General features: G+C 49.1%; 1 protein-coding gene across 4 annotated transcripts; it reads left to right on the top strand.

Moving 5' to 3' along the window:
* Nucleotides 1–1,534: 1,534 nt before the first annotated feature.
* Nucleotides 1,535–22,306, top strand: map4k5 (mitogen-activated protein kinase kinase kinase kinase 5). Of its 4 annotated transcripts, XM_023951638.2 has the most exons (35): nucleotides 1,558–1,932; nucleotides 2,223–2,442; nucleotides 5,424–5,481; nucleotides 7,691–7,781; nucleotides 9,340–9,404; nucleotides 9,476–9,531; nucleotides 9,613–9,660; nucleotides 10,038–10,080; nucleotides 10,151–10,223; nucleotides 10,352–10,483; nucleotides 10,654–10,716; nucleotides 10,798–10,879; nucleotides 11,069–11,188; nucleotides 11,411–11,489; nucleotides 13,427–13,485; nucleotides 13,560–13,624; nucleotides 13,874–13,912; nucleotides 14,057–14,101; nucleotides 14,184–14,226; nucleotides 14,296–14,506; nucleotides 14,589–14,612; nucleotides 14,686–14,765; nucleotides 15,140–15,181; nucleotides 15,264–15,348; nucleotides 15,416–15,495; nucleotides 15,618–15,678; nucleotides 16,165–16,279; nucleotides 16,585–16,643; nucleotides 17,054–17,157; nucleotides 17,262–17,439; nucleotides 17,521–17,589; nucleotides 18,657–18,749; nucleotides 19,510–19,580; nucleotides 20,194–20,249; nucleotides 21,604–22,306. In XM_023951638.2, the coding sequence occupies exons 2-35, from the start codon at nucleotides 2,335–2,337 to the stop codon at nucleotides 21,689–21,691; spliced, it is 2,685 nt and encodes an 894-aa protein (XP_023807406.1). In that variant the 5' UTR covers nucleotides 1,558–1,932; nucleotides 2,223–2,334; the 3' UTR covers nucleotides 21,692–22,306. The 4 variants fall into 4 exon arrangements, with proteins under 4 accessions (XP_023807409.1, XP_023807406.1, XP_078797339.1 ...); XM_078941213.1 differs by lacking the exon at nucleotides 13,874–13,912; XM_078941212.1 differs by lacking the exon at nucleotides 14,589–14,612.
* The last annotated feature ends 176 nt before the right edge of the window (nucleotides 22,307–22,482 follow it).

The following is a 22,482-nucleotide window of genomic DNA, read 5'->3' as shown; positions in this document are numbered from 1 at the left end:
ATTTGAACGTAAAAATATTCAATTTGTGTTTTTTAAAAATAACTGAGGTCACATTTTGGAGCTGCGTATTTTAAATGAGGTTTTTGTCTGAGTAAAATTTGCATGAACGACATCTTTGGATTGTGTGATTGACCGAAAGCATAAAGGTTGGGGGAGCAGGGAACTCCTTTTTTTATATCTAAATGTGAATTTCATGAGTTTACATGATGTATCTGCAGGATTGCCATCAAATGGCGTTGATGTTTTTATGAATGTATGACTTGTTTCTTTTAAAGGATCCCCGTCAGCTGCTGAGCACAGCTGACGGGGATCCTATAAACAGTAAACGGAAAAAAAGCCACACAAAAAACAAAGTTTTGAGCAAACTAATGATCACATTTTTCAGAAAGAAATAGTCAAACGAAAGCACGTTAAAGTAATAGACTAAAAGTTTGTGGTTTGCCACCTTTTCCGCCAACGACAAAAAACACCACAAACAGGAAGAGACAAGCTCTGAGACATCATGAAAGTCTGCTAAACCCTACTGAGCGTGTCACAAATGCACATTTGAAACATCATGACATGGAAACACAAATGACATGTAAAGTAATAACATCTGATTGCATTTGTTCTTTTTGGGCTGCAGATTCCAAGACTCCTGCAGACAGACGTGGATGTTTCAGACCAAACGTGACATTTCACTGCTTTGTTGCTGCATGACGATGAAATTATTTGACAAATTTAGAAGAAAACTCAGCAGATGTCTGAATTCACATCTATAGTAGAACGTTCTAGAGTAGAACTGTTGTTTTTCTGACGTCAGGCCAGGGATGTCCAAGCTTTTTGCAAAGAGGACCGAATTTGATGATATGAAAATGTTTGGGGGCCAACCAGTGCACATTCTTTGTACTATTTTAACAATGTTAGATGCAAACAAACATTTTTTTTCTTTTTGCCACAACATACATTTCTTCACACGTTAAATGACTGTGGATTCCTGGGTTTTTCACACCTTTCATTCTCAGTTAGCTTGTTGCAGACAGCATGTCTTGTCTGGATATTGTCCAGCCAACCATGTGTTTGGGGGGTTCAAATCCCACCGATGACGGCCACTGTGTCCGTCAGAGTTAATTCCAGGTTTTTTTAAATTGTTAAAAAAAGTAGATGGATTGGATGTTCGTTCCTAAATATCACTAGGTGCTACTCGGACACATCATCAGTGATAAACCCGAGTAGTGGGGTCATTTCTAGGATGTCCTGTGGTGAAAACTGATTATTGTTGTTATTATTTTTAATTTAACCTTTATTTTACCAAGAGAGACCTGGGCTGAAAGGCGCCATCACAGTAAAAACATACAGATAAAACAATAAATTAGAAATAAAAGTGAAAATGAATGCTACAACAATGAATAAAAGCTTAAATCACGAGTTGTACAGTCAGGTCAAGAGTGACGTGATTTTTTTTTTTTTTTAAAGCTATAAAAAACTTTCCTGATTGGATTGTTATTAAAGTGTAATTTATCTAGAGGTAGGAATACGTCTGCGTTATTTCAGGTTTCTTGTTTTCCCAGTGAAGTTGGGGATGTCGGAGGCACCGTGAACGCAGCACGAGGGTCCTGCGCAGGCGCCGCCGCAGATCATCAGCAGCAGCAGCACACTGTTGCTTTTACTTCAGAGGACCCGTTCTTCCTGTGAGCTCGCGGGACTTATGTCACCCGCGCGGGCTGGAGCTGAGCCGATCTGTGGAAGCGGACGAACATGACTTTGGTGGCCGCTAGCGTCCGTGCTGCTGAGGGAGGCGCAGCGAGCGGCAGCCCGCTGAACTTTTAACTCTTCTTTTACATTCTTATCAACTAAAGAGTTTTGTTTTATTTGACGTTGCGTCGCAGCCAAAGAGCCAAAGTTTACTTTTAAGGAGAAATGTTTGTATTTTTCTGCTGCGTTTCGATGAAGGTAAGCAGTTTCGAGCTACGTTAACGTTCGCACGTTAAGCTAGCACGCTAAGCCCTGGGGGATACGGCTATTTGCTGGGATGAGCACTTTTACGTTCTGGGGTTGTCGGGGGTTAAAGCGAGCTTTTATGACGTTGTTGTTACATTTTAAGGACATTTATGTATTGAAGTTGTTAGTGAGAAGAAAGATCACTTTAAAAAAAAAACTTTAACATTTTAAACTTTTAGGGTAAATAAAATAATCGACGTGGGGCTGCTGCTCGTACTCTGAAACTTTCCTCTCTGCTTCAGGACATGGAGCTCGGACTCGCGCCGTGTGCGTAGCGTCGATCTCCTCTAACCAGCCCCCACCTCCGTTCATCAAGCTAACTAAATGTGAAGGAGCCGCTCGGTTGGACCCATCATGGACATCTTCCCCCGGCCAAGCGGCGAGATTCAGAGGAGGAACCCGCAGCAGGACTTCGAGCTCATCCAGCGGGTGGGAAGCGGCACGTACGGAGACGTGTGTAAGGTAGGCAGGGGTCCCGGGACCTTCCAGTCCCAGCGGGAGGGGGCTCGACACCTCCTTTAAGTCACTCTAAGTCTCAAATATGTCGCAACTACATAGGACAGTGACTACTGTTCGCCCAGGAATTAGTCAGAGCACTGATGCGTTCAAGTTAAGGTCGAAGCTGGAAAAACTTTTTTTTTTGTCGAATCATTTTTTTTGCGGATGAAAAACCTTCAGCCTTTAGTTAATTCTGTAAATAATATATATTTTAACCCTAACCCTAGAACATTTTTATCAACAAACAAAAGTGGTTTAAAAATTAGAAGAAGAAAAAACAGTTTAGTGAAGATAAAATAAATCAGTTTTCATCTGAAAGTTGTAGCTATATAATTTTTTTTAAAGACAAAAAAAAGTTGTTTTTTACTCTGGAGTGTTTGGATTTACCTGTACGAGATAAATTGTTCTGCAGGTGAGCTAAGGTCCAATCAAAGCAATCACCCTTTCAAAATAAAAGAGTGTGAAAAACAAACTGAAGATGATGGAACAGAAAGTAACCAAATGAAATGAAGGTAACAGAGCAAATACGCATCAGATATTACCCCCCCTTCTCAGGGGCAGCGGCACCATCACACGCCTTCATCCTGGATGAGGTGAGGAAGAGGAGAGCCGGCGCAGCTACAGAGGAGCTGCTGTCAGGCGGACTCAGGAGGTTCTCTGGAGTTCAGACTGAAAGTAACAGAACCTAACGTGCTGCGGGGTTTGCAGCTCTTCTACCTGCAGTTGGTTACGTGGATCAGGTGTGTCTAGCCAATCAGAAGCTGCAGGTGCTGTTTGAAAGGAAACAGGATGGCGGCCCCCCGTTACCGGTCCCGATCCAAAACTAGACGGTTTAACCCTCGTTCTGGACTCTGCTGTCTGTTTCTCAGTGACATCATCACTGAGCCCGTTGTCTGCTCATCGGATTTGTTGACATGTAACCGGAATAATCGGATTATGTTAGGAATACTCCACGCTAATTTCTCCTGGAAAACCAAAATTTTCCTGAAGTGGATCCACCTTGATGTGATGTGATTCAATTTTAAATCTGCAATGTGAAGATGAAGCGCTGGAGACTGAAGTCACATGACTCCACAGAGGGGGGGCTGCGTTGCCAAGGTGACAGCGGTTTCTTCTTCATGGAGTAACAATGGAAAACAGCATCCAGCTTTTGTTTTGAAAGTAGTTTAGGTGCAAATTAGCAAAGCTAACGCTGCGACCCTCTACAGTGCCGTGTTTATGGGTGTGTGTGCGTTCGTGTGTGTTTGCATTTGTGTGTGTGTGTGTGTGTGTGTGTGCGCGTGCGTTTGTGTGTGCGTCTTTATCTTTGTTTTTTGATTTGTCCGCATAAATCGGGACAGTTTGCTCATAACAAACTGTCGATATGCTGCTCTCTGCCCGGCCCCCGGACCATTGAAAACCGTGGTTCAGCTGATCAGCCGTGCCCCCCCCCACACACACACACAGAGCCTCTGTGGCCGGCCCCCACCCCCAGACGGGGCGCCGTGGAATGCTGCGCCTGGTATTCTCTAAGCTTCCAGGCTGCAGAGGCTGAAACTGGATCCAGCCGCTGTCCAGACACGCCTTTCACTCGGGATGTGTTCAGGGCTGCGTGGACGGCAGAAGCGCACTCGACACTTGACTTCACGGCACAGTTGTTCTTTTAGGACCTGGGGGGGGCTCACATGACAGCTGAATTGAGTGAAGGCAGAGTTAAACTTATTACTTTTTCATCTGTTTCATCTGCACGGCTTCAGCGCCGTCGCCGGGCCTGCAGGAGAGCGATTCTCCTCTTCGCTCAGAGGAGTCTGGTTCTACAGAAACCCGACAGCCGCTCAAGTTTTTCTCGTTCATTGAATTTTCCCACCTTCAGGTGTGTGCCAACAAAGAAAGCTCCATTAGCGTTGCAGAGAAGGTTCAATGATCCGTCTCGTCTGCTGAACCGCATTCACGAGTCGCTTCAACTTCTCCTTTCCTGCTGTGCTCGTGGGCATGGCCCCCATGGCGGCTGCAGGAAGTCTGAGGTTGGGAGCCGCGGCCGCATCGGCAGCAGAACTGCGCCGTTTCAAAACAGACTAACGGTGGAGGAAGGGTCGGTGTGTCTAAAGCTCCATGTGGGCTCGTGAAGACCAAACGGCGCTGGAGGGGTTGGTGGCGGTTCACGGCTGATTTAGCTGCTCATCCCGCCACTCGCCTCCACGGGATTAGGCCGCCTTGACCTGGATTTAGGAGACGGCTCAGCCTACTTTCACAGCAGTGGAGGTTCCTGTCGATGTGAACTTTGATGTGAACACGCAGAACATGACCTCAGCGCATGAAGATCAGCGTTCAGACATCCCAAACATTTCGCCGCTGCTGCTGATGACTTCAAGAAGAATTTGGTTTAACCAGAAGAGTTCCTGGTCTGAGACCAGATTTGGTTGCAAAGCTTTGAACATCTTCCCAAATCCCAGTTTTTGAGCTCCAGGAACCATCCGAGAGGCTTAAGGACATTTAGAGCTCAATGTTTCAGTTTATTCATTTATCTGGACAAATACAGGCAAAGATGTTTGCACCAGATTGTATCTTAATAGCTAATTTCCATCTCCTTCACTCTTCATCTTTATTCAGTGTTTTTTTTCATTAAGGAGAAAACGGGAACAAACAGTTTCAGCAGATCTAAAGTGATTGACTTCTTTTCATTTTGGTTTGAATGATCTGTGGATTCTCCTTCAGAGCTTCACTCCTGATTTTTGTCTAGTCTGACCGGATTAATCTCTGGATCAAAGCAAACATTTGGTCTCTAATCCTCTTAAAGCGGATCTAGTCTCACGGTTCGCTCCAGAACCTCATGAGGGACTCCAACGTTTAGCATTCACCCCCCCCCCCCCCCCGTCGGATTTTTCTTTGCTTTTATCGCCATTTTTGTTTTTTTAGCAGCTTCACCGGTTTCTGTGGATCTCCTGAAGTTTTTTTTTGTCTTTCAGGCTCGAAACATTCAAACGGGAGAACTGGCTGCTGTGAAGATCATCAAGCTGGAAGCAGGTAAGGGTCCTCCTCCCCCCTACCACGGGGGGGCCTGTCCGGGTGGTGACCCACTGACAGGGTCGGTGTGATCCAGATTAGTGAGATTATCAAAGGCTCTGTAGTGGCAGCATGGGGGGGGGGGGTGCCTGATGGTCCATTACAGCACTGATGGATGGGTCAGCACAGAATGGGGGGGGGGTCTTTGCCTCGTTTCCAGCAGAAACCTGCAGTCTGGGCAAAGAGCTGGACTTCCATCCACCTGGGGGAGAAGCCCCGCCCAAACCTTCAGGAAGTTCTTTGTTTTGATCTGGATGCTCAACATGCTGTGAATCTGGGGGGGGGGCTAATAGTTTAGTCAAATCTAATACAATCTGGTTTTCAAGTTCTATTAAGCCCCTCCCTCAGTTACAGAGTGGGACGAGGTTCACGTTCAGCAGCGCATTCATTCTGCTGAAAAACACCCCGGGGGGGGTTGTGTTTTCTGCTGCTGAAGTGCAGAACCTCCAGGAGAACCTGGATCAAAACCAGTTCAGAGATGAAGTTTTGAGTCATCAACCCCTCCTCCCCCCCCCTCCTCGAACCATTGGCCTGTTGTGTCAATATTAAAATATTTTGTCCAGAATCTGACCTAAATCTGGATTGGATGATTAAACGAGTGCGTTTACATGGCAGCTGAAGATCATAATACCCTTTAGGGTTGGAGCTAACGTGGATGAAACGGTTTTAAAAGGCTGCAGCTGCAGAAATCTGTGTTTACAGTCATTTTAGGAAACGGCTGTTCAGTTCTGCTGGTTCTACAGGTAGGAAAGCTGACCTGAACTCTGAACGCCATAAGGAGGAAGGGTCAGGGACGGCGTGTGTTCAGAGTAGATCTAAAGGATCACTCATCTGGGATTCAAACGTCTTCAAAAACCAGAAATCTGCTGCTGGGTTCTTCTGTTCTCAAATATTAGTTTCCATCCTCTGTTTGTTTGGATCGACTTTGTTCCAGATGTTGACGTGCGGTTGCCCGGGTAACGCTCCCTTCAGCTCTTCTAGGTTCTATTAATATAAATGTAAAGTGGATGTTTGTTGAAGTAGTTCTGTACAGAGAAGAAGAACAGAATCATGTCTAATATAGTGGTTCCCCCTGCCGCTTTGGCGGGAAAACCCAGGTAAAGACTCTGCACCCCCCCCCCCCCCTGCTGTGCCTCAGGTGAACTTCCTCAGGAGGGGGCGGAGCTCTCAAACCGGTTGGACCTGGTAAAGTGACACAGGTGTGAGACAGAAGCAGCTGGATGGTTGAACTGATAAGAAACCTTAGCAGCTCTCAGACGCATGGATGTTAGTCTGCAAAGTCTGATAAACATGCCGTGTTTTGAGGGGTGGGGGGTTGTTTAGCTTTAAAGGTGGTACAGCAGAAAAAGGGTTTTTATCATCCATGGCTTTAACAAACAGCTATGACACAAGAGACCTTTATTCTGAAAGGTTTGGAGTCGGTAGAAGGCCACAGTCTGTCCAGAGGCTGCTTCAGCAGGAATCACAGATCAAAATAATCTTTTTAGGGTCAAAGGTCAGATCTTCTGTTTGGGATAAATGCTGGAGATGGAAGCTAAACTGTTGGAGAATTACGGCACGTGCAGGAATTCCACCAACCCCCCCCCCCCCCCCCCCCCCCCCCCCCCCCCCCCCATTAACGGATGGAGTGTTGGAGTTGCTACTGAAAAACCCGACATTTTCTTCATCCAGAGGGAAGGTCAGAAGCTGCCGGCTTCTCGTGGAGCAGAAGTGACTCCCTGGAGAGAAATCTGGCCGTAAATTCCGTCTCGGTGCTGCTTTTCTGGTCTGTAGCTCCGCCCACCACAACTGCCTGCGAGTGCGCTAAGCAACGGTTGTCTGGCAGCTCTGAACCTCCCTCCCCTCCCGGTAATGTCTTCCAGGACTCGGCACAATTGGGAGCAGCTGGCTTAGCGTATTCCACAGTTTGGACTAGTTGGAGCGATGTGTTTTAGGGAAGCGGCTCCACGCACACGTCAAAGTACACGCTGTTCCCGCCGAGGCAGACGGCCCAGCAGCCTCCGACCTTCGGCTTTCTCTAATAAACTCGTCAAACCTCCAGACTTTGATTCCAGATGTCATTTTAGCTTCAGCTTCTTCCAAACTGCAGATGTTGGTGAAGAAGGACGTGTGAGGGATTAAAAAAGCTCCCTTTCTGAGTGAAAACCTTTGATTTCTCTGCTGTTTCCAGGGGACGACTTCTCCATCATAGAGCAGGAGATCTTCATGGTGAAGGAATGCAAGCATCACAACATTGTGGCTTACTTTGGGAGCTACCTTAGGTAAGAAGCTCTGACATTCAGCTTGGCGACTGTGAGCTCAGGTTACTTCTGTCTGGGTTCAAACATGTAAGGCGCTGCTGTTTGAAACTCTCACCGTGGATCTAATTACTCGCCACGCCGGCGCTGAAAGCGTGACTCAAACTGGCTGGACGGGTGTGGGTTCTGCCTCAGATCAGAGGCAGGTCGGGAGTCTTCCAGCTGGTTTAACTGGAGTTTGAGCCTCTGATCTGCTTTATGTGCTGTTGGTTCAGAGCGGTGCATACCTGTGCGCAGCAGGTGTTCCACAGCAGGGCGGGGCTTGGACGACGAGTCAAAGATGCCTAAAATGATTGACAGGAGGGTAAGAAAGACGGGGGTTAATGAAGTTGGAGAATGATTTATAAAGTAGGAAGGGTTAGGATTACAAAAAGAGGCAACAAGTTCCCGGAGGCTTATTGTTATTATTTGTCATCTTTGTCGTTTGGATCACTCTTCTCCTGCCCCGCCCACAGCTGCAGAAAGCGCGCCCCCCCCCCCTGCTTGTTGTTGCATCACCAACAAAAGTCTCAGTTGATAAAAGTGTAAATGTTAAGTCCAAAAGATGGAAATGAATTCTGAGGATTTGATTCACCAGAAACATTTGACTGGACCCCTGATCTGATGCTGGTTCTGTTCCACGAAACGCCGTAACCTGCGTGAAACGCGCTAAAGAAACGGCAGCAGAAGCACAGATTTGTTCCATCACTTGAAGATCTTCTGCGTCGTGAGGAACGTCTCAAACTCTGACCAAACCTCAGCAGAAGAGAACCATCCCTGAGACAGAAATGATCCTAAAATGCAGAAAGTTTGGCCTGTTGGTTTGCTGTAAACTTACATTTCAAAAAAACATTTTGATGGGAATTCTTGTTTGTTGTTCTCGATTCCTTTTTTTGGGTTTGATCCCTTTGGAGCTTTGTGATCATTTGGTCTCATTCCATGGACCTGCTGTGTTGGTTCTGGTTCTGGTTCAGCTTGTTTTCATTGCGGGACTCGAGACTAAAGGTTTGATAATAGAATGAACTATTTTGAGCATTTCTAGAGTATTCTATCTACACCGACTCAGTGGTAGAGTGTCCACCCAGAGACTGGGGGGTCTCGGGTTCAAATCCATGGTCGGCTCACACCAAAGACTCTGACAACGGGACCGAACGCCTCCCCACTTGACACTCGGCGTTGACGCTGGATTGGGGGTTTGAACCACCAACCAGTTTCTGAGTGCAGCTTTGTCTGCAGCTCATGAGGGGAGGGGCCAAATGCTGAGAACAAATGTCACCACGCAGAACTTGAAACTTTTAAGAAAACATGAGCAGAAGATCTGAATCAGAGGAAGCCTCTGAGACCCAGAATAAGAGGAGTATAGGATTCGGTTCTGGATGAGGACCGGATCAGAACACCTGCTGCCAGGTGCAGGTTGGGATCCAAACATTTCCATCCTTTTGGTCCAGGCCGTTTTTTTTTATTGTTCAGAATCCATATTTAGCATTTCATTTGTATTTTAGGAAGGCTGTAGGTCTCACTGCGTTTTCCGGTTTGTTTCCAGCCGGGACAAACTGTGGATCTGCATGGAGTACTGCAGCGGAGGATCCCTGCAGGACATCTATCACGGTGAGTTCCTCTCTGCCGAAGCACAACTCTGACGCGCACAGAAACCCAACCGGTGATGGGTGTCGTTTCAGTGACCGGACCGCTGTCCGAACCTCAGATTGCCTACGTCTGCAGAGAGACGCTGCAGGTAGGATCAGGAGGAACCGCGTCGTGGTTGAGCACCAGCGTTCGCACTTCCTGACTCCAACCGTTTTCATTTCCTCTCCAGGGTTTGGCATATTTGCACAGCAAGGGCAAGATGCATCGAGACATCAAGGTACCCGTTTGTCTCTTTGAGTTCTGTCCAGAACCACATGCAGACTCAGAGGATCAGTTTTCCAGCAGGTCCTTACCTGATGTTTGTGGTGAAGTAGCTAAGGTGTGAGGTCAGGAAACGCTATGAAACGCAGAGTGGCTCCTCATGGAAGTGTGGAGTCGCCGCTTTCCCTTAAGGCTGGATCGGGTTATCAGAGAGGTCAGGCCCGGACCCGCTATCTGCTCTCGCCTCTGAGCAGCCAGCGCTTCCTGTTTCCTGTGCTCTCACTGCAGGATGCTACCAGAGCGACCGTCAGAAACCGAGAAGCCTCGAGTCTGATTAGTACGAACAGATGTGGAGTCTGACAGCAGACGTCACAAAGGTGTTTTTGTTTTCAGGGAGCAAACATACTTCTGACAGACAACGGAGACGTGAAGTTAGGTGAGATTCTCTTCTCCTGCGCTTCCTCCTGCTGTTTGTGCGTCACATCATCGGAAAATCTTTGTTGCAGCCGACTTTGGAGTTGCAGCCAAGATTACCGCCACGATCGCCAAGAGGAAGTCCTTCATTGGGACGCCATACTGGTGAGTGTGAGGCATAGAAACGAGTTCTTCTCCTAAAAGACGCCACTTAACTGTGGGACAGATGAGCTCGTCTGCCTCCTGCAGAGACGGCAGCTGAAACGCTCTGACTCTGCTCTGACTCGGTTTAGGATGGCTCCAGAGGTGGCGGCCGTGGAGAAGAACGGCGGTTACAACCAGCTGTGCGACATCTGGGCGGTTGGCATCACGTCCATCGAGCTGGCTGAGCTGCAGCCTCCCATGTTCGACCTGCATCCTATGAGGTGTGAGACGCCTGAGGGGGGGTTTCCCCACGCCGTTTCTCCCCGCTTCCTGCTTTTGTTTCCTTGAATGCCTCGTGAGGCCGTATGCTGACTCCTGAGCTGTCCTGCCTTAGAAAAATCGATTTTTGGGATTAAGAAAAGCTCAACTATCGTGTCTTTGTCCCATCCAGAGCCTTGTTTCTGATGTCCAAGAGCGGCTTTCAGCCTCCAAAGTTAAAAGACAAAAATAGCTGGTGAGTGTCTGAGAATAATCTGATTCCTCTGAGGAATGCAGAGATTTATTATCGCACAAACACAATTCTGCTGTTTTCCAGGTCGACCGCTTTCCACAACTTTGTCAAAATGTCTCTAACAAAGAGCCCAAAGAGGCGGCCCACTGCAGAAAAACTGCTAACGGTAAGAAATCCGCTTTAGGAGAGGAAAACAGTCCTAATCCTATTTGTTGGGTTTTGTTCTTTGGATGCATTTTAGAACGGATCTCCATAAACCCAAAGAAAAGGAAATCCAAGCGTTCTGCTGGAGCTCAGTCAAAGGCTGACGCGTCTCCGAGGCTCAGGTTGATCGCTTTCTCTCGTGTTCCTGCAGCACGTGTTTGTGGCTCAGACCGGCCTGAGCAGGAGGCTCGCCGTGGACCTCCTGGACTCCATGAACAACCCTGACAACCACCGCCGGCCTTACAGCGAGGCGGACGACGACGAGTTCGAGGTGACGTCTGACCTCACTTTGGGTGTCGATAAAGATAAAAAGGATTGAACGAAGATGGCCACATGTCTGTGACGAGACCAGAGCCGACAATTCGAAACTGAATTTAATGAGCAGACGTCTAGATGTGTTAAGGTTTAGGAGGAAACGACCCCCCCCCCCCGCGCCCCAGAGAGCAGATGATTCAGCAGATAAAGTCTGATCTTTTTGCTTTGGTCCTTTCAGCCTCTGTCTGAGGTCAGACACACCATCCGCTCCACCCACAAGCACGCCCGCGCCGAGAGGACGCGCTCAGAGCTGGACTGTAAGTCACCACATCCCTTCTCTGTGATTGGCCGGACAGGCTGCCTGATGCCCCGCCCCCTGCCACTCGGCCTCTTGGTGTGAATGTGTGATTGTGGTTTCCTGTGACGCTGGTGGTCTTCAGTGAGGTTTGTGAGCTGAAGCTGAACCTGGATTCTGTCACTTTCCCACAATTCAGTTGGAGCCTTTCTGCAGGACTTAGCAGTTCTGTTTGGTTTTTCTCTAACATGTGAAGCAAACAGAGGATCACGGAGAAAAACCGCGTTCTAGCTCCACTGCAGCTCAGTGAGTCGTTCCACGCCGTCGCTTCCTTCGAGAACGTCGGCCCGCCGTCTGCCTCCAGCGCGATCTCAGCCGGAAATGTTTTCATGGAAATCTGCCTCACTTCAGCAGAAACGTGTCTGTGTTAACCAGAAGCCCATTAGGAGGATAAATTATGGGCTGGATTCCTGGAGCGGTAAATCCTGCAGATGTGTTTATGCCGGAGCTCAAAGACGGCGAGTTTCCTGTGATTTATTGATCATTCCTGGACTCGGACGGTTCTGCTCATGTCCGATCCGTTTGGGGATGGAAGCTCCACAGCAGCATGAATGTGAACCAACAGGACTATTGTCATGGAAGCGCTTTGTTTTTTTTTCCTTGTTGTATAGCGGAGCGACTCTTTCTGAATTAGTCGCAGTCTGATGACATCATGGCGCAGAATTCTGTTGTCAGCTTTTATCACGGCCTGAAAAGGAGCTGTAACAGTTTTTCTATGTCAAATTAAACCAAAGCAGTTTTCTGTAACGACATTTTGTTAAAAGTTAAAAAGCAAACAGGAGAGACGACGAAGTGAAAAAGTCCCCAGAAATCTGGATGAAGAGCTGCGTCTGCGTCTCTACCGAGGCTGTTTTCATGTTTAAAAGCCAGAACGTTTGGAATATGAGTTCATTCTGTAACGATGATGGAAGCAGCGTGTTTATGTGGAAGAGTTGTGCAGGATCACTGACTCTATCTGAGAACTGGACTGAGTGTGACGCCGTCATCCAGAGACGGTGGTTTACGTCCTGCTCTCACCAAGGGAAGTCAGTTCAGTCGCCATGTTGGAACCAGACGATGTCAGTCAGGAGGGAGATTGTTGGAAGGCCACGCCCCTACCGGGCCACACGAAATCTGTCAAACGCTTTGGACGTTCTTCCCCCGGTTTTTTTTATTGAGGCATCTGATTGGTCAGTTTTTACTCCAGAAATAATACCCTGAAAAAAATTTGGATTATCAAGAAGATGTTAAAAAAAGGTATCAGATCCAGAATGTTTATTCTGACCAATAGGACTGATTACAGCAAGTTATTCCTCTATAGACGTCTTTGGTTGTGTCTGAATTCCTTACTCACTCTATAGAGCGTTCTCCGTTTTCTAGTACTGTCTGAATCTACAATTCCAAAATCCAGAGCCCTAGAAATTTCCCAGAAGTCTCTAGATTCACTAGATTGTTGAATATAGACCACAATGCATTGCGTCAGAACAAATGTATATAAATGTATTTTTTTAATAAACCATCAATGTTTTTATCTTCAGAAGACAGTGGATCATAAATACGCTCATATTATTCAGGTTTTAACTTTGTGAAATCGATGACGTCGATTTCACAAAGTTAGTTTGTGTGGTTTCTGAAATGCTTTTAAAATTCAGGGCACTATATAGTTTTTAGTAGTTAGGGTTTAGGGCGGGAATTCAGACACAGCCTTTGGGAAATTTTCAGGGAACTTCCTGATTGGAACGCCAGGAGGGAGGGGCCACTCAGTCCTGTTCTCACATACAGTCAATGATGAGGTCAGCACATAAGTCTGGTGGTCCTGCGGTGACCACAGAGGCTTTGTGCTTTCCGCCGGCGCCCTCTAGTGTCAAAGTCGGTAAACGCAGCAACAAAAGCTGAACAGGTTGTTTTTTCCCTCCACAGTCGACAAGCTGAAGTTCAAACCGCCTCTTCAGAAGGAGACGGAGGCTCACTCTGAAATGGTAAACACGCCTTTCAGACACGTCTGACTTCCTGTTTGTGTATTCATGACTTTGGTTTGGCTAAATTTCCACAGGATATGAATAAAGATGACTTCACTTCACCCTGGAGCCCCTTTGCAGAGGGAGGAATAACAACCAGGTAGTCAGTGGAAAACTGTTGCCATGGCAACAACTACTTCCCTCCTGTATGTTTCCCTGCCTAGAGCATCAGTCAGGAATCAGGGACTCGTGCTTCCGCCTGCTGTGTTAACCGGCTTATGCTTAACCGTCTGTGTTTGTAGAAGAGCACGCTCTTCCTGTCTGCGCTTTGAAATGTTGCTGCCGTTTTCTCACCTGTTCATTTTATGTTTCCCCCTCTCACCTGTCTGCGCCTCACTGTCCCTCAAAGGAGTCTTCTCCAAAGCGTTGAGGACGAGTTGTTCCAACGGTAACACTAACACTGTTGCTGCCTGATTGTCCAGCCCGCTCTGATCGCCTGTAGTCTTAAACCAGTAGATTAGTCCTTTACTGCTGTGGTGTAGTGGAGAGCAGGGACTTCTGTCCTGAACTGTTTCCTGCTTCTGTCCTGCAGCGGACACGTCACTCACCTGGAAGATGCTTTTGAAGAAGTAGGCCTGTAAGTCCACGATGCATGTTTTTCCAACCTGACGTTCATTCCTTCAGTTAAAGTCCTTCTCTAAAAACCATCTGGATCTCAGGTCCACCATGAAGCCGACTGTTCCCCCTCCTCGCCCCCCAAAGGTGAGCACACCTGCAGTCCGCTTCGCCTTCTGTAGCTCTGCAGCAAACTGAACTGTGAACCCCCTCCAGCCGCCGCTCTGCAGCTCGTCCGAGGAGCTCGGGCTCAGCGAGGACGGATCCCAGACCATCCGGAGGTTCCCCAATTCAGACAACGGGCCGAGCCAGGCGGTCCGCAGACAGAGCACCCCCGAGCAGGGCAACAAGGGGGGGCAGCAGGCCTCAGACCTTCTATCAGCCAGCGTCAGCAGCCCTGGTCTCCTGTCGCACGCCTCTGACCCCGGTGAGCCTCTTTATTTCTGGGGTGTGAGCTTATCCCCCCCCCCAGATGGTTCTGTAAATGACAGATTATTGTGTTTTTCAAGCTCCCAGTAAATGTGAGTGTAAAGGTAAGAGCAGCTGACTGCAGGGCTGCACCTCCGCCTCTGCCGCCACGTCCTGACCCTTCACCTCTCCCCACAGAGAACGACTCAGACGAGAGCGGCAGCAGCCCCAAGCCCCCGTCCAGCCAGCAGCACCGCAGGGAGCGGAAGGATTTCCCCGTGAGTCCGAACACGCCAGACCGTCCAAAAGCTGGTTCCTCCCGTCCGCCCTACATTTGATCTGAAACATGACTCATCAAACGTCCCATCAGCTGTCAAACAGCTGGGGGGGGACTGTTCTCTGCATTGGACCCCGGGGGAGCGGCGAGCTGCAGCCACGCTGCGGTTCGACCCCCCCCCTAAACCTCAATGTCAAACATTTGGGATGACCTGGCTGTGGATTTGAACCCATGACCTACCAGTCTCAGAGCAGATGCTTTACCACTAGGCCACTCCATGTTCAAGCTGAACATTTAGTACCCCGTCCCCCCCCCCCGTCAGTCCATAGTTGAGGTTGTTTATTCTGAAGTTTGACAGGTTCTGCTTCTTCTCAGAAACCCGCCATCAACGGCCTGCCCCCCACCCCCAAAGTGCTGGTGAGTCTGACCCCCCCCCCCCCCCCCCCATTTGAGCTGCGTGGTGTCTGGGTTTGGACGTACGTCTGCTGTCTCTCTGCAGATGGGAGCCTGCTTCACCAAAGTGTTTGACGGCTGTCCGCTCAAGATCAACTGCGCCACGTCCTGGATCCATCCGGACACCAAAGGTGGGTCCAGGCGGGACGGGCCGGCCCGTCCAGCCGCAGAAACTCACGGGCTCTGCGCTATTTTCAGATCAGTACCTGATCTTCGGGACGGAGGACGGGATCTACACCCTGAACCTGAACGAGCTGCACGAGGCCACCATGGAGCAGGTAACCTCCTGAGACGCTGGATGATCTAACGGAGGAGCTGCGGCGCTGGCGTCTCATCAGAGGCTCCGCCCCTGAGCGGCACCGTGAACCGTCTGATGGAAGGTCTGTCTTTGTTTCTGCAGCTTTTTCCACGGAGGTGCACGTGGCTTTACATCATCAACAACAACCTGATGTCTCTGTCAGGTGAGTGGCGGCCGTCTCTCCGCTTCCCGTCTGCGTGAGCGCGCTCCGAAGCGGCTGGCGGGCTTAGGAGCGGGTTTCTGTGCGGGACGCCGGCTTTGTGCTCCGGACAGAAACGCTATCAGCGTTCAGAAAACTTCATCTGAAACCAAACTGTCTGGTTTGCTGCTCCAGAGAGCCTCTCCTTTTCTCAGTTTAACGGAGGAGGATGGGATTACCGAGCGTGACGCAGACTTTCGGTTTTACCTCTCCAAAGACTTAACCTCTGTTCTCTTCTCCTCTTCCCTTGGACTCTGTCCATCCTCCTCTCGCCTGGCTTGATTTGATATTCTACTAACTGGCTTCATCAGAAGGTAATCATGCTTCATCACACACCTGTTTTTACCTGCGTTCACGTCTAACCTCCTGCTTTGAGAACTGCTTCCAGAGCAAAATCACCAGAAAGGATTTTTCCTGCCGAGCTAAAGACGCCGCTGTCTTCTCCTGCAGGACGGACCTTCCAGCTGTACTCCCACAACCTCATCGGCCTGTTCGAGCAGCTCAGGAAGCCCGGCCTGGCGGCTCAGTTTCAGACGCACCGCTTCCCAGACAAGATCCTGCCCAGGTGGGGTTTGGGACGACCTTTAACCCCAACTCTGTCGCACTTTAGAGATGAACTCATGGAATCCAGGAATCCTTTTCATGTTATCTTTGACAGATTTAGGGTCAAAATTCCTCATTTTATTAATGAAAGTTCCAGCTTTGTTCAGTCAAAATCACTTTTCTACAGTAACAGATTTCTATTAAATGACAGTTTTGATCATTTTGTAACCAAACTGCATAAATTCTGTTTAAAGTTTAGAGCAAAACCTGAACTTTCTGCTTTTTCTTGATTTTCAAAAATCGTTTGGATCTTTTTTGCTTTTTCAGGCGATTTGCTTTAACAACCAAGATCCCGGAGACGAAGGGGTGCCACAAGTGCTGCATCGGTGAGTCCCCCCCCCGCCGTTTCCTCTTTTCCGCCACAGACGGAAGAGCTGCCGGCTCTTCCCGTTTCCTGCTGCTTCGTTTACAAACAATGTTCCTGCGTGAACACGCTTCTCGTTTGCCCCCCGCCCCCATGTCGGGCTCCAACTGGAGCCCGACATGGGGGAGACGGATCACCTGGAGCTCCAACTGGAGCTTCAGGTGATCCGTCTGAACCGAACCAGCTACATGAGTTCAATCTGCTCCTGAGATGAAAACATACATCAGACAGAGTCTGAAATGATGAAGCTCTTTGACCTCTCCCCCCCCCCCCCCTCCTCCTCCTCTTCCTCTTCCCCCTCCTCCTCCTCTTCCTCCTCTTCCCCCTCCTCCTCCTCCTCTTCCCCCTCCTCCTCCTCCTCCTCTCTCTCAGTGAGGAACCCGTACACCAGCCATAAGTACCTGTGCGGCGCCCTCCAGTCGGGGATCGTGCTGCTGCAGTGGTACGAGCCCATGCAGAGGTTCATGCTCGTCAAGGTCAGTCGCTCCACACCAGCAGGACTCCCTGCCGGGTCCAAACCCAAAACGAGAAACGGCTCGGTTGTCTGCGCACGGACTCACTGGCCCGTCTGTTTCTGCAGAACTTTGACTTCCCCCTGCCCAGCCCGCTCAAGGTGTTTGAGCTGCTGGTGGTCCCGGAGCACGAGTACCCCCTGGTGTGCGTCTCCATCAGCCAGGGCACAGAACCGGGTCAGGTGGTCCACTTCAAGACCATCAACCTGAACTCTGGCTCGTCCTGGTTCACGGACATCGGAACCAGTGAGTTTTTCCCCCTTCTCCTCATGAGCGATGCATTCTGGGACGTTTGAGTCTGACAGCAGGACCTTTTTCTCCACGCAGCTGATCAGCAGGTGGATACGGTCCACGTCACTCAGTTGGAGAGAGACACGGTTCTGGTGTGTCTGGACAGTAAGTTCCGTCTGATTTTAGACTGAGAACGGGTTTTAGTGAGCGGTTCTGAAGAGACATCGTTTCATACAAACCAAAAATGAAAAAACTCTTCAGTGTGTGAGAAACCTGGGCGTTATTTTTGACTTAAGGATGAAAACAGGATTTCATCATCTTAAAGTCACTGCCAGACTCCGCCCATTTCTCTCCCTTGCATGCCTTTATTAGATTAAGGTAATGCCCTGCTCTCTGGTCCGCCCATAAAAAGGATATCAAACCTTCAACTGCTGCTGATGAGGACCAGGGGGCGGGGCACATTGACATTTGTGTTTTTAATGTTATAAATGTGCCGAGCAGACAGATGACAGCTGAAGGCCTCTTGTGTTGGACATATTTAACTGTTACAACAGGGGTTATGAATCTACTGACACAATAGGTGTATATTTGAATAAACCCCTTTTGTAAATTATATTAATTATGTTTTCAACAGTTTTTGTTGGAGGGGACGGAAAATGAAAGGAGGGAAGAAGAGAGAGGGATATTTGGGGGGGGGGCAGGAGAGTAAATCATAAAGCAACAACCTGTTTAGAATCATTTATAATCACAGGGAGCCGTTAAAGTGTCTCAGCGGAAAATTATTTCATTCAAACATTATTTAATTTTCTTATTTGATATTTAAATTATTTATGTTCTGTTTTTACTTATTGGAATTGTAGTGATCTGTTTATTTATTTACCTTTTTAGTTTTTTACATCAATTTTTACTTTTATGTATTTTCTTCTTCTTTCATTTGAGTTTTAACTGCAGTGTTTCCCCCAGAGACCCCCCCCCTCCACATCATCGATGACCCTTCTCAGTGAATGTGGTCACTGAAGGGGGGGGGGGGTCTCCCGGATCTGGCTCCTTGCTTTATGAGGGGGGGGGTCCTGAGGCATCAAGCCAGTGTTGTGTTGTGTTTTTTTGTTGCATTTTACAGCTTTTAAAAAAAGTTGTAAAGATTTCAGACTTTCCTAACTTTAGCCAAGAAAGTGCTCTAAAAGTAAAGTGTTGGGTTTTGGCTTCACCACCTTCACTCCTTCGTTCTTCAGAAAACTTGAAGATCGTCAATCTTCAGGGGAGACTGAAGTCCAACAAGAAGCTGGCCTCTGAACTCAGCTTCAACTTCAGCATCGAGTCCGTCGGTGAGTCCACGCCGTCCATCACAGTCGGATCCTCCTTAAAGAAACCCGTGTTTGCTCGAATGCGTGCAGCTCTGAGCACGCCTGATCTGGACTGGAACAAACCGGTTCTTGGTCTGGAATCCATGCATAAAAACCAAAGCCTCTTTCCATGCTGGAAAAATGCAAACGTTCCTCTGTTTACAAAAGACTTCACCTTCATCTTCTGCTGCTGAAGGAGCAGGTTTGACCTCCATGTGGAAGCCTTTGTTGAAGGTCGTGACCTCCACATCTGGATCCACATGTGCAGAACTGGTCTCTCCAGTCTCTTCTTCTCTGGGACATTTTCATGGAGTCAGCAGCCGTTTGGTTTCAACGGCGTTCCCAGAAGAACCAAAGACTGAAGCAAACCGAACATGTGGAAGACTTGCTGTTCCATCAGCTGCTCATGTGGGGGCGCTGTTGGCGGAAAGAAGTCGTCTCCTGACTCTCATCCATGAAGAAGCTCCTGCATCTCCTCACTGCTCCACCGTCATGTTGTCTTCTTCTGTCTGGGGTTCGGATTTTTACATAAACGCCGTTTTCTGATGGTCAGAGCCGGTCACATGACGGGCTGCTGTCAGGTTCTGATCTTCCTTCTGGTTTCCTTCAGTCGCTCCTGAAAGCCAGAGATCCTGAAGCCAACGTTTCAGCTTTTCCTGGCTTTCAGATGTTGGCGGTGGGACACAGTATGGTGGGTTTTGAGTGTTTCCGCCAGCGTTTCATGGCTCCCTTTCCTCTGCAGTGTGCCTGCAGGACAGCGTCTTGGTCTTCTGGAAACACGGCATGCAGGGCAAGAGCTTCCGGTCCAACGAGGTAAGACGGCTTTGAGACCTTCTTCTTCTGCACGGCGGTTCTTCACCGCTTCTCTGGTTTTTCAGGATTTTACATTCAGGTAATTTGCAGAGAAGCTGCAGAAACTGTCAGTTTGTTTCTGATCCAAAAGACTGAGACCTGATCTGGGTAGAGCCCCCGCCCCGCCCCGAAAGCTCAGATGAGGATTTTGAAGCCCTCATGTAAAATTCATGCTCTGTCATAAATGAGCCCGTCACAGTCGCAGAGCCCCCCCCATCAATAATTCAGCCCCCCCGCCTCGTTCACGGCTCTCCTCGTAGAGCGAGGACTCCGGGGGGGTCAGGCTCCACCTGAGACCTTGTTGTCTTTAGGCGTGATCAGATCTCCCCGGGGGGCTCACACCTCGCAGGTGTCACCCCCCCCTCCAGCTGTCAGCAAGTGTTCATGACATGACCTCATGTTTTACACGGCTACAGGCTTCTCCACGGCAACAAAATCCTCCCCCAGCCCTGAAAAAACCCGAGCCGCTCCTCCAGCGCCGAAACCAAAGACCGGCTCAGAATTCAACACGCCGGTGTCCTCCACGGCGCCGCTCTGGGATTGTGGGTTAAACGCCCTGATGTTTGTTTTCCAGGTGACCCAGGAGATCTGTGACCCGAGCAGAGTCTTCCGCCTCCTGGGATCCGACAGGTTGGTGCCGACGTTTGCCGCGTTTTCCCTGAGAAAGATCCAGAGTGGAAAATGAATTAACAAAAAAAACTGCATGCAGAAGTTCAGACGAGCAGAACCGGGTTCTGTTTGTCTGAGTAAACATCCCTGTTGGCATGGTTACTCTGACAGGACACGCCCCCTCAGCATCCAGTCATGGCGGATCAGGTAAAAACCGCTTCCATCACGCCTCAGAAGAGGTGATGAGCAGAACATCCTCACAGGGATCATAGAGTTCTCCTACAGAAAATAATCCCCCCCTAGAACCGGGTTTTGGACCGAGTTTCACAGAGAGGATGAAGGGGATCACGTAGTTTCTCCGGTCTGCCTTTTGACCCGTTAGCTTTTTCAACATGATGACGCGTTCAAGAACAAAACAAACTTTCAGTTTCGTCTTTTCACATCTTCAGCTCCTTCGCTAAACTTCAGGATGGTTTTCTGGAGAAGCTCCAGAAGTTCTTTCACGTTTGAGTCCATTGAACGGATCCAGCGTTGGCCGGACGCTGGACCAGCAGCTCACGGCGGCTGCAGTGAAGACCCATCATTCTGGTGCCGCCTCCGGCACCAGAATGATCCGTCTCCGTGCCGCCGAGCCCGCCATGTTTTATTCACCGGTGCCGCCAGCCGGGTGTGAGTTTCTCTGCCCGACTCTGAAATTTCATCTGATGGAACGGACCGGATAGGATGCGGTTCTGCTGCCGTCCCGTCATCCCGGGGACGGATTCCATCTGAAAGTGAAGGTGACTCGCTCCACCGCCGGCGCCCGCTGCTAGGACACTTCCCTCCCCTTCCCGCTCTCAGATTTTCTTCCCGCTCGTTCAGTCATCCCCCGCATAACCACCAGTGAGATGGACCGGACGTCACATGACCCGGCTGTTTGGTTTTCAGCCGTTTGAATCCTTTGTTGTAAATGTACAAATAAGCTAAAAAGACGGTTTAAGGGCAGGATGGGACGGTCACATGTCAAAGAGCCACGCCCTCATTTTTACTCCTGACGGCACGCGTGTCCATCACAGCAGCACCACTTCCTTCCTGTGACGGACCGTTGTCGTCCAGTTAATCCACTGAGTTGCACAGGAAGCCCGAACCATGACTCCTCCACCACCGTTCCTCTTGATTTTCTCTGCAGCTGTCTAGCGCGTCTGCAGGACAGTTGGTTACAGAGCCACGGGGAGTTGAACGTCGTTCTCAGCGAATCATCTGAGATGGTTGATCTGTGTGATGGAGAAGCTTTCATGTTGTCATAGTAACCTGCAGAATCGTTGCAGACGGAGGTTCTTGGTCCTCTGGTGCCGTCACAGCCTCACCGCTGACTCCCTCTCCTGTTTGTTCACAGGGTGGTTGTTTTGGAGAGCCGGCCGACCGACAACCCCACCGCCCACAGCAACCTCTACATCTTAGCTGGACACGAGAACAGTTACTGATCCGCTCCGCACGGTGGAGGACCGCCGGAGCTCCAGCTTTGGGAGACCAGCCCACATGTGGAGTACGAAGCTATTGACGCGTTACTGGGAGCTTTTGTTTCAGGATGGGAGAGGAGCGCCGGCGGGAACCACATCTCGCTGGAGGGTTCGGCATCTTCTCCGCCGCGCAGGTGACCGACCTCTGCAGACGTTTTCCTTAAAAGTGCCATTAATCCGTCTGGGATTGAGTTCGGAACGGCGGGAGAACACCTGTAACACGTAGCGTGTCCGTAGACTCCAGGGGAGATTTTAAAACCCGACTAATGAGCTCACGGAGCTGCCCAAGAGCATTGTGGGTAATTTAAACAATATTTATTAACTCATCTTTGGTCGGAGGGAGTCCTGGATGTTTCTGCCGTGTAATTTTGCTTCTCCTGTCTGCTGCTTTTTTACGAACGTGGATCTATTGTACATGCCCCGCCCCCTACCTTTATAGAACATTTAATTCTTTGCACCATTTAAGCACTTTTGTACATTTTTTTAATTTAAAATGAAATGATAAAATGAGGGACGATGCTCGGTTTTTATTAACATCCCTGCAAATGTTTTGTAATTAAAAGCTTTTAACTTGAAAAACCCTGTCTCATTGTTATGGTGTGTGTGTGGGGGGGGGTCCTCAGAGGGGAAACAGCTTCCCTAAAGTTGTTTTCAAAGAGGCTGTAATGACATCAGAGCTAAGGTAAACATCACCTAAGGGGGGCGGGGCGGTTTCTAAGGATTTTAAAGGAAGCAGAAATGTGTGAACCTACTGA

This window comes from Oryzias latipes, chromosome 22 (assembly GCF_053564925.1).
Source record: "Oryzias latipes strain Hd-rR chromosome 22, Olatipes_Hd-rR_3.1".
NCBI lineage: Eukaryota > Metazoa > Chordata > Actinopteri > Beloniformes > Adrianichthyidae > Oryzias > Oryzias latipes.
Note: the sequence above shows the minus strand (reverse complement) of the source record. Positions and strands in the feature narration are given on the sequence as shown.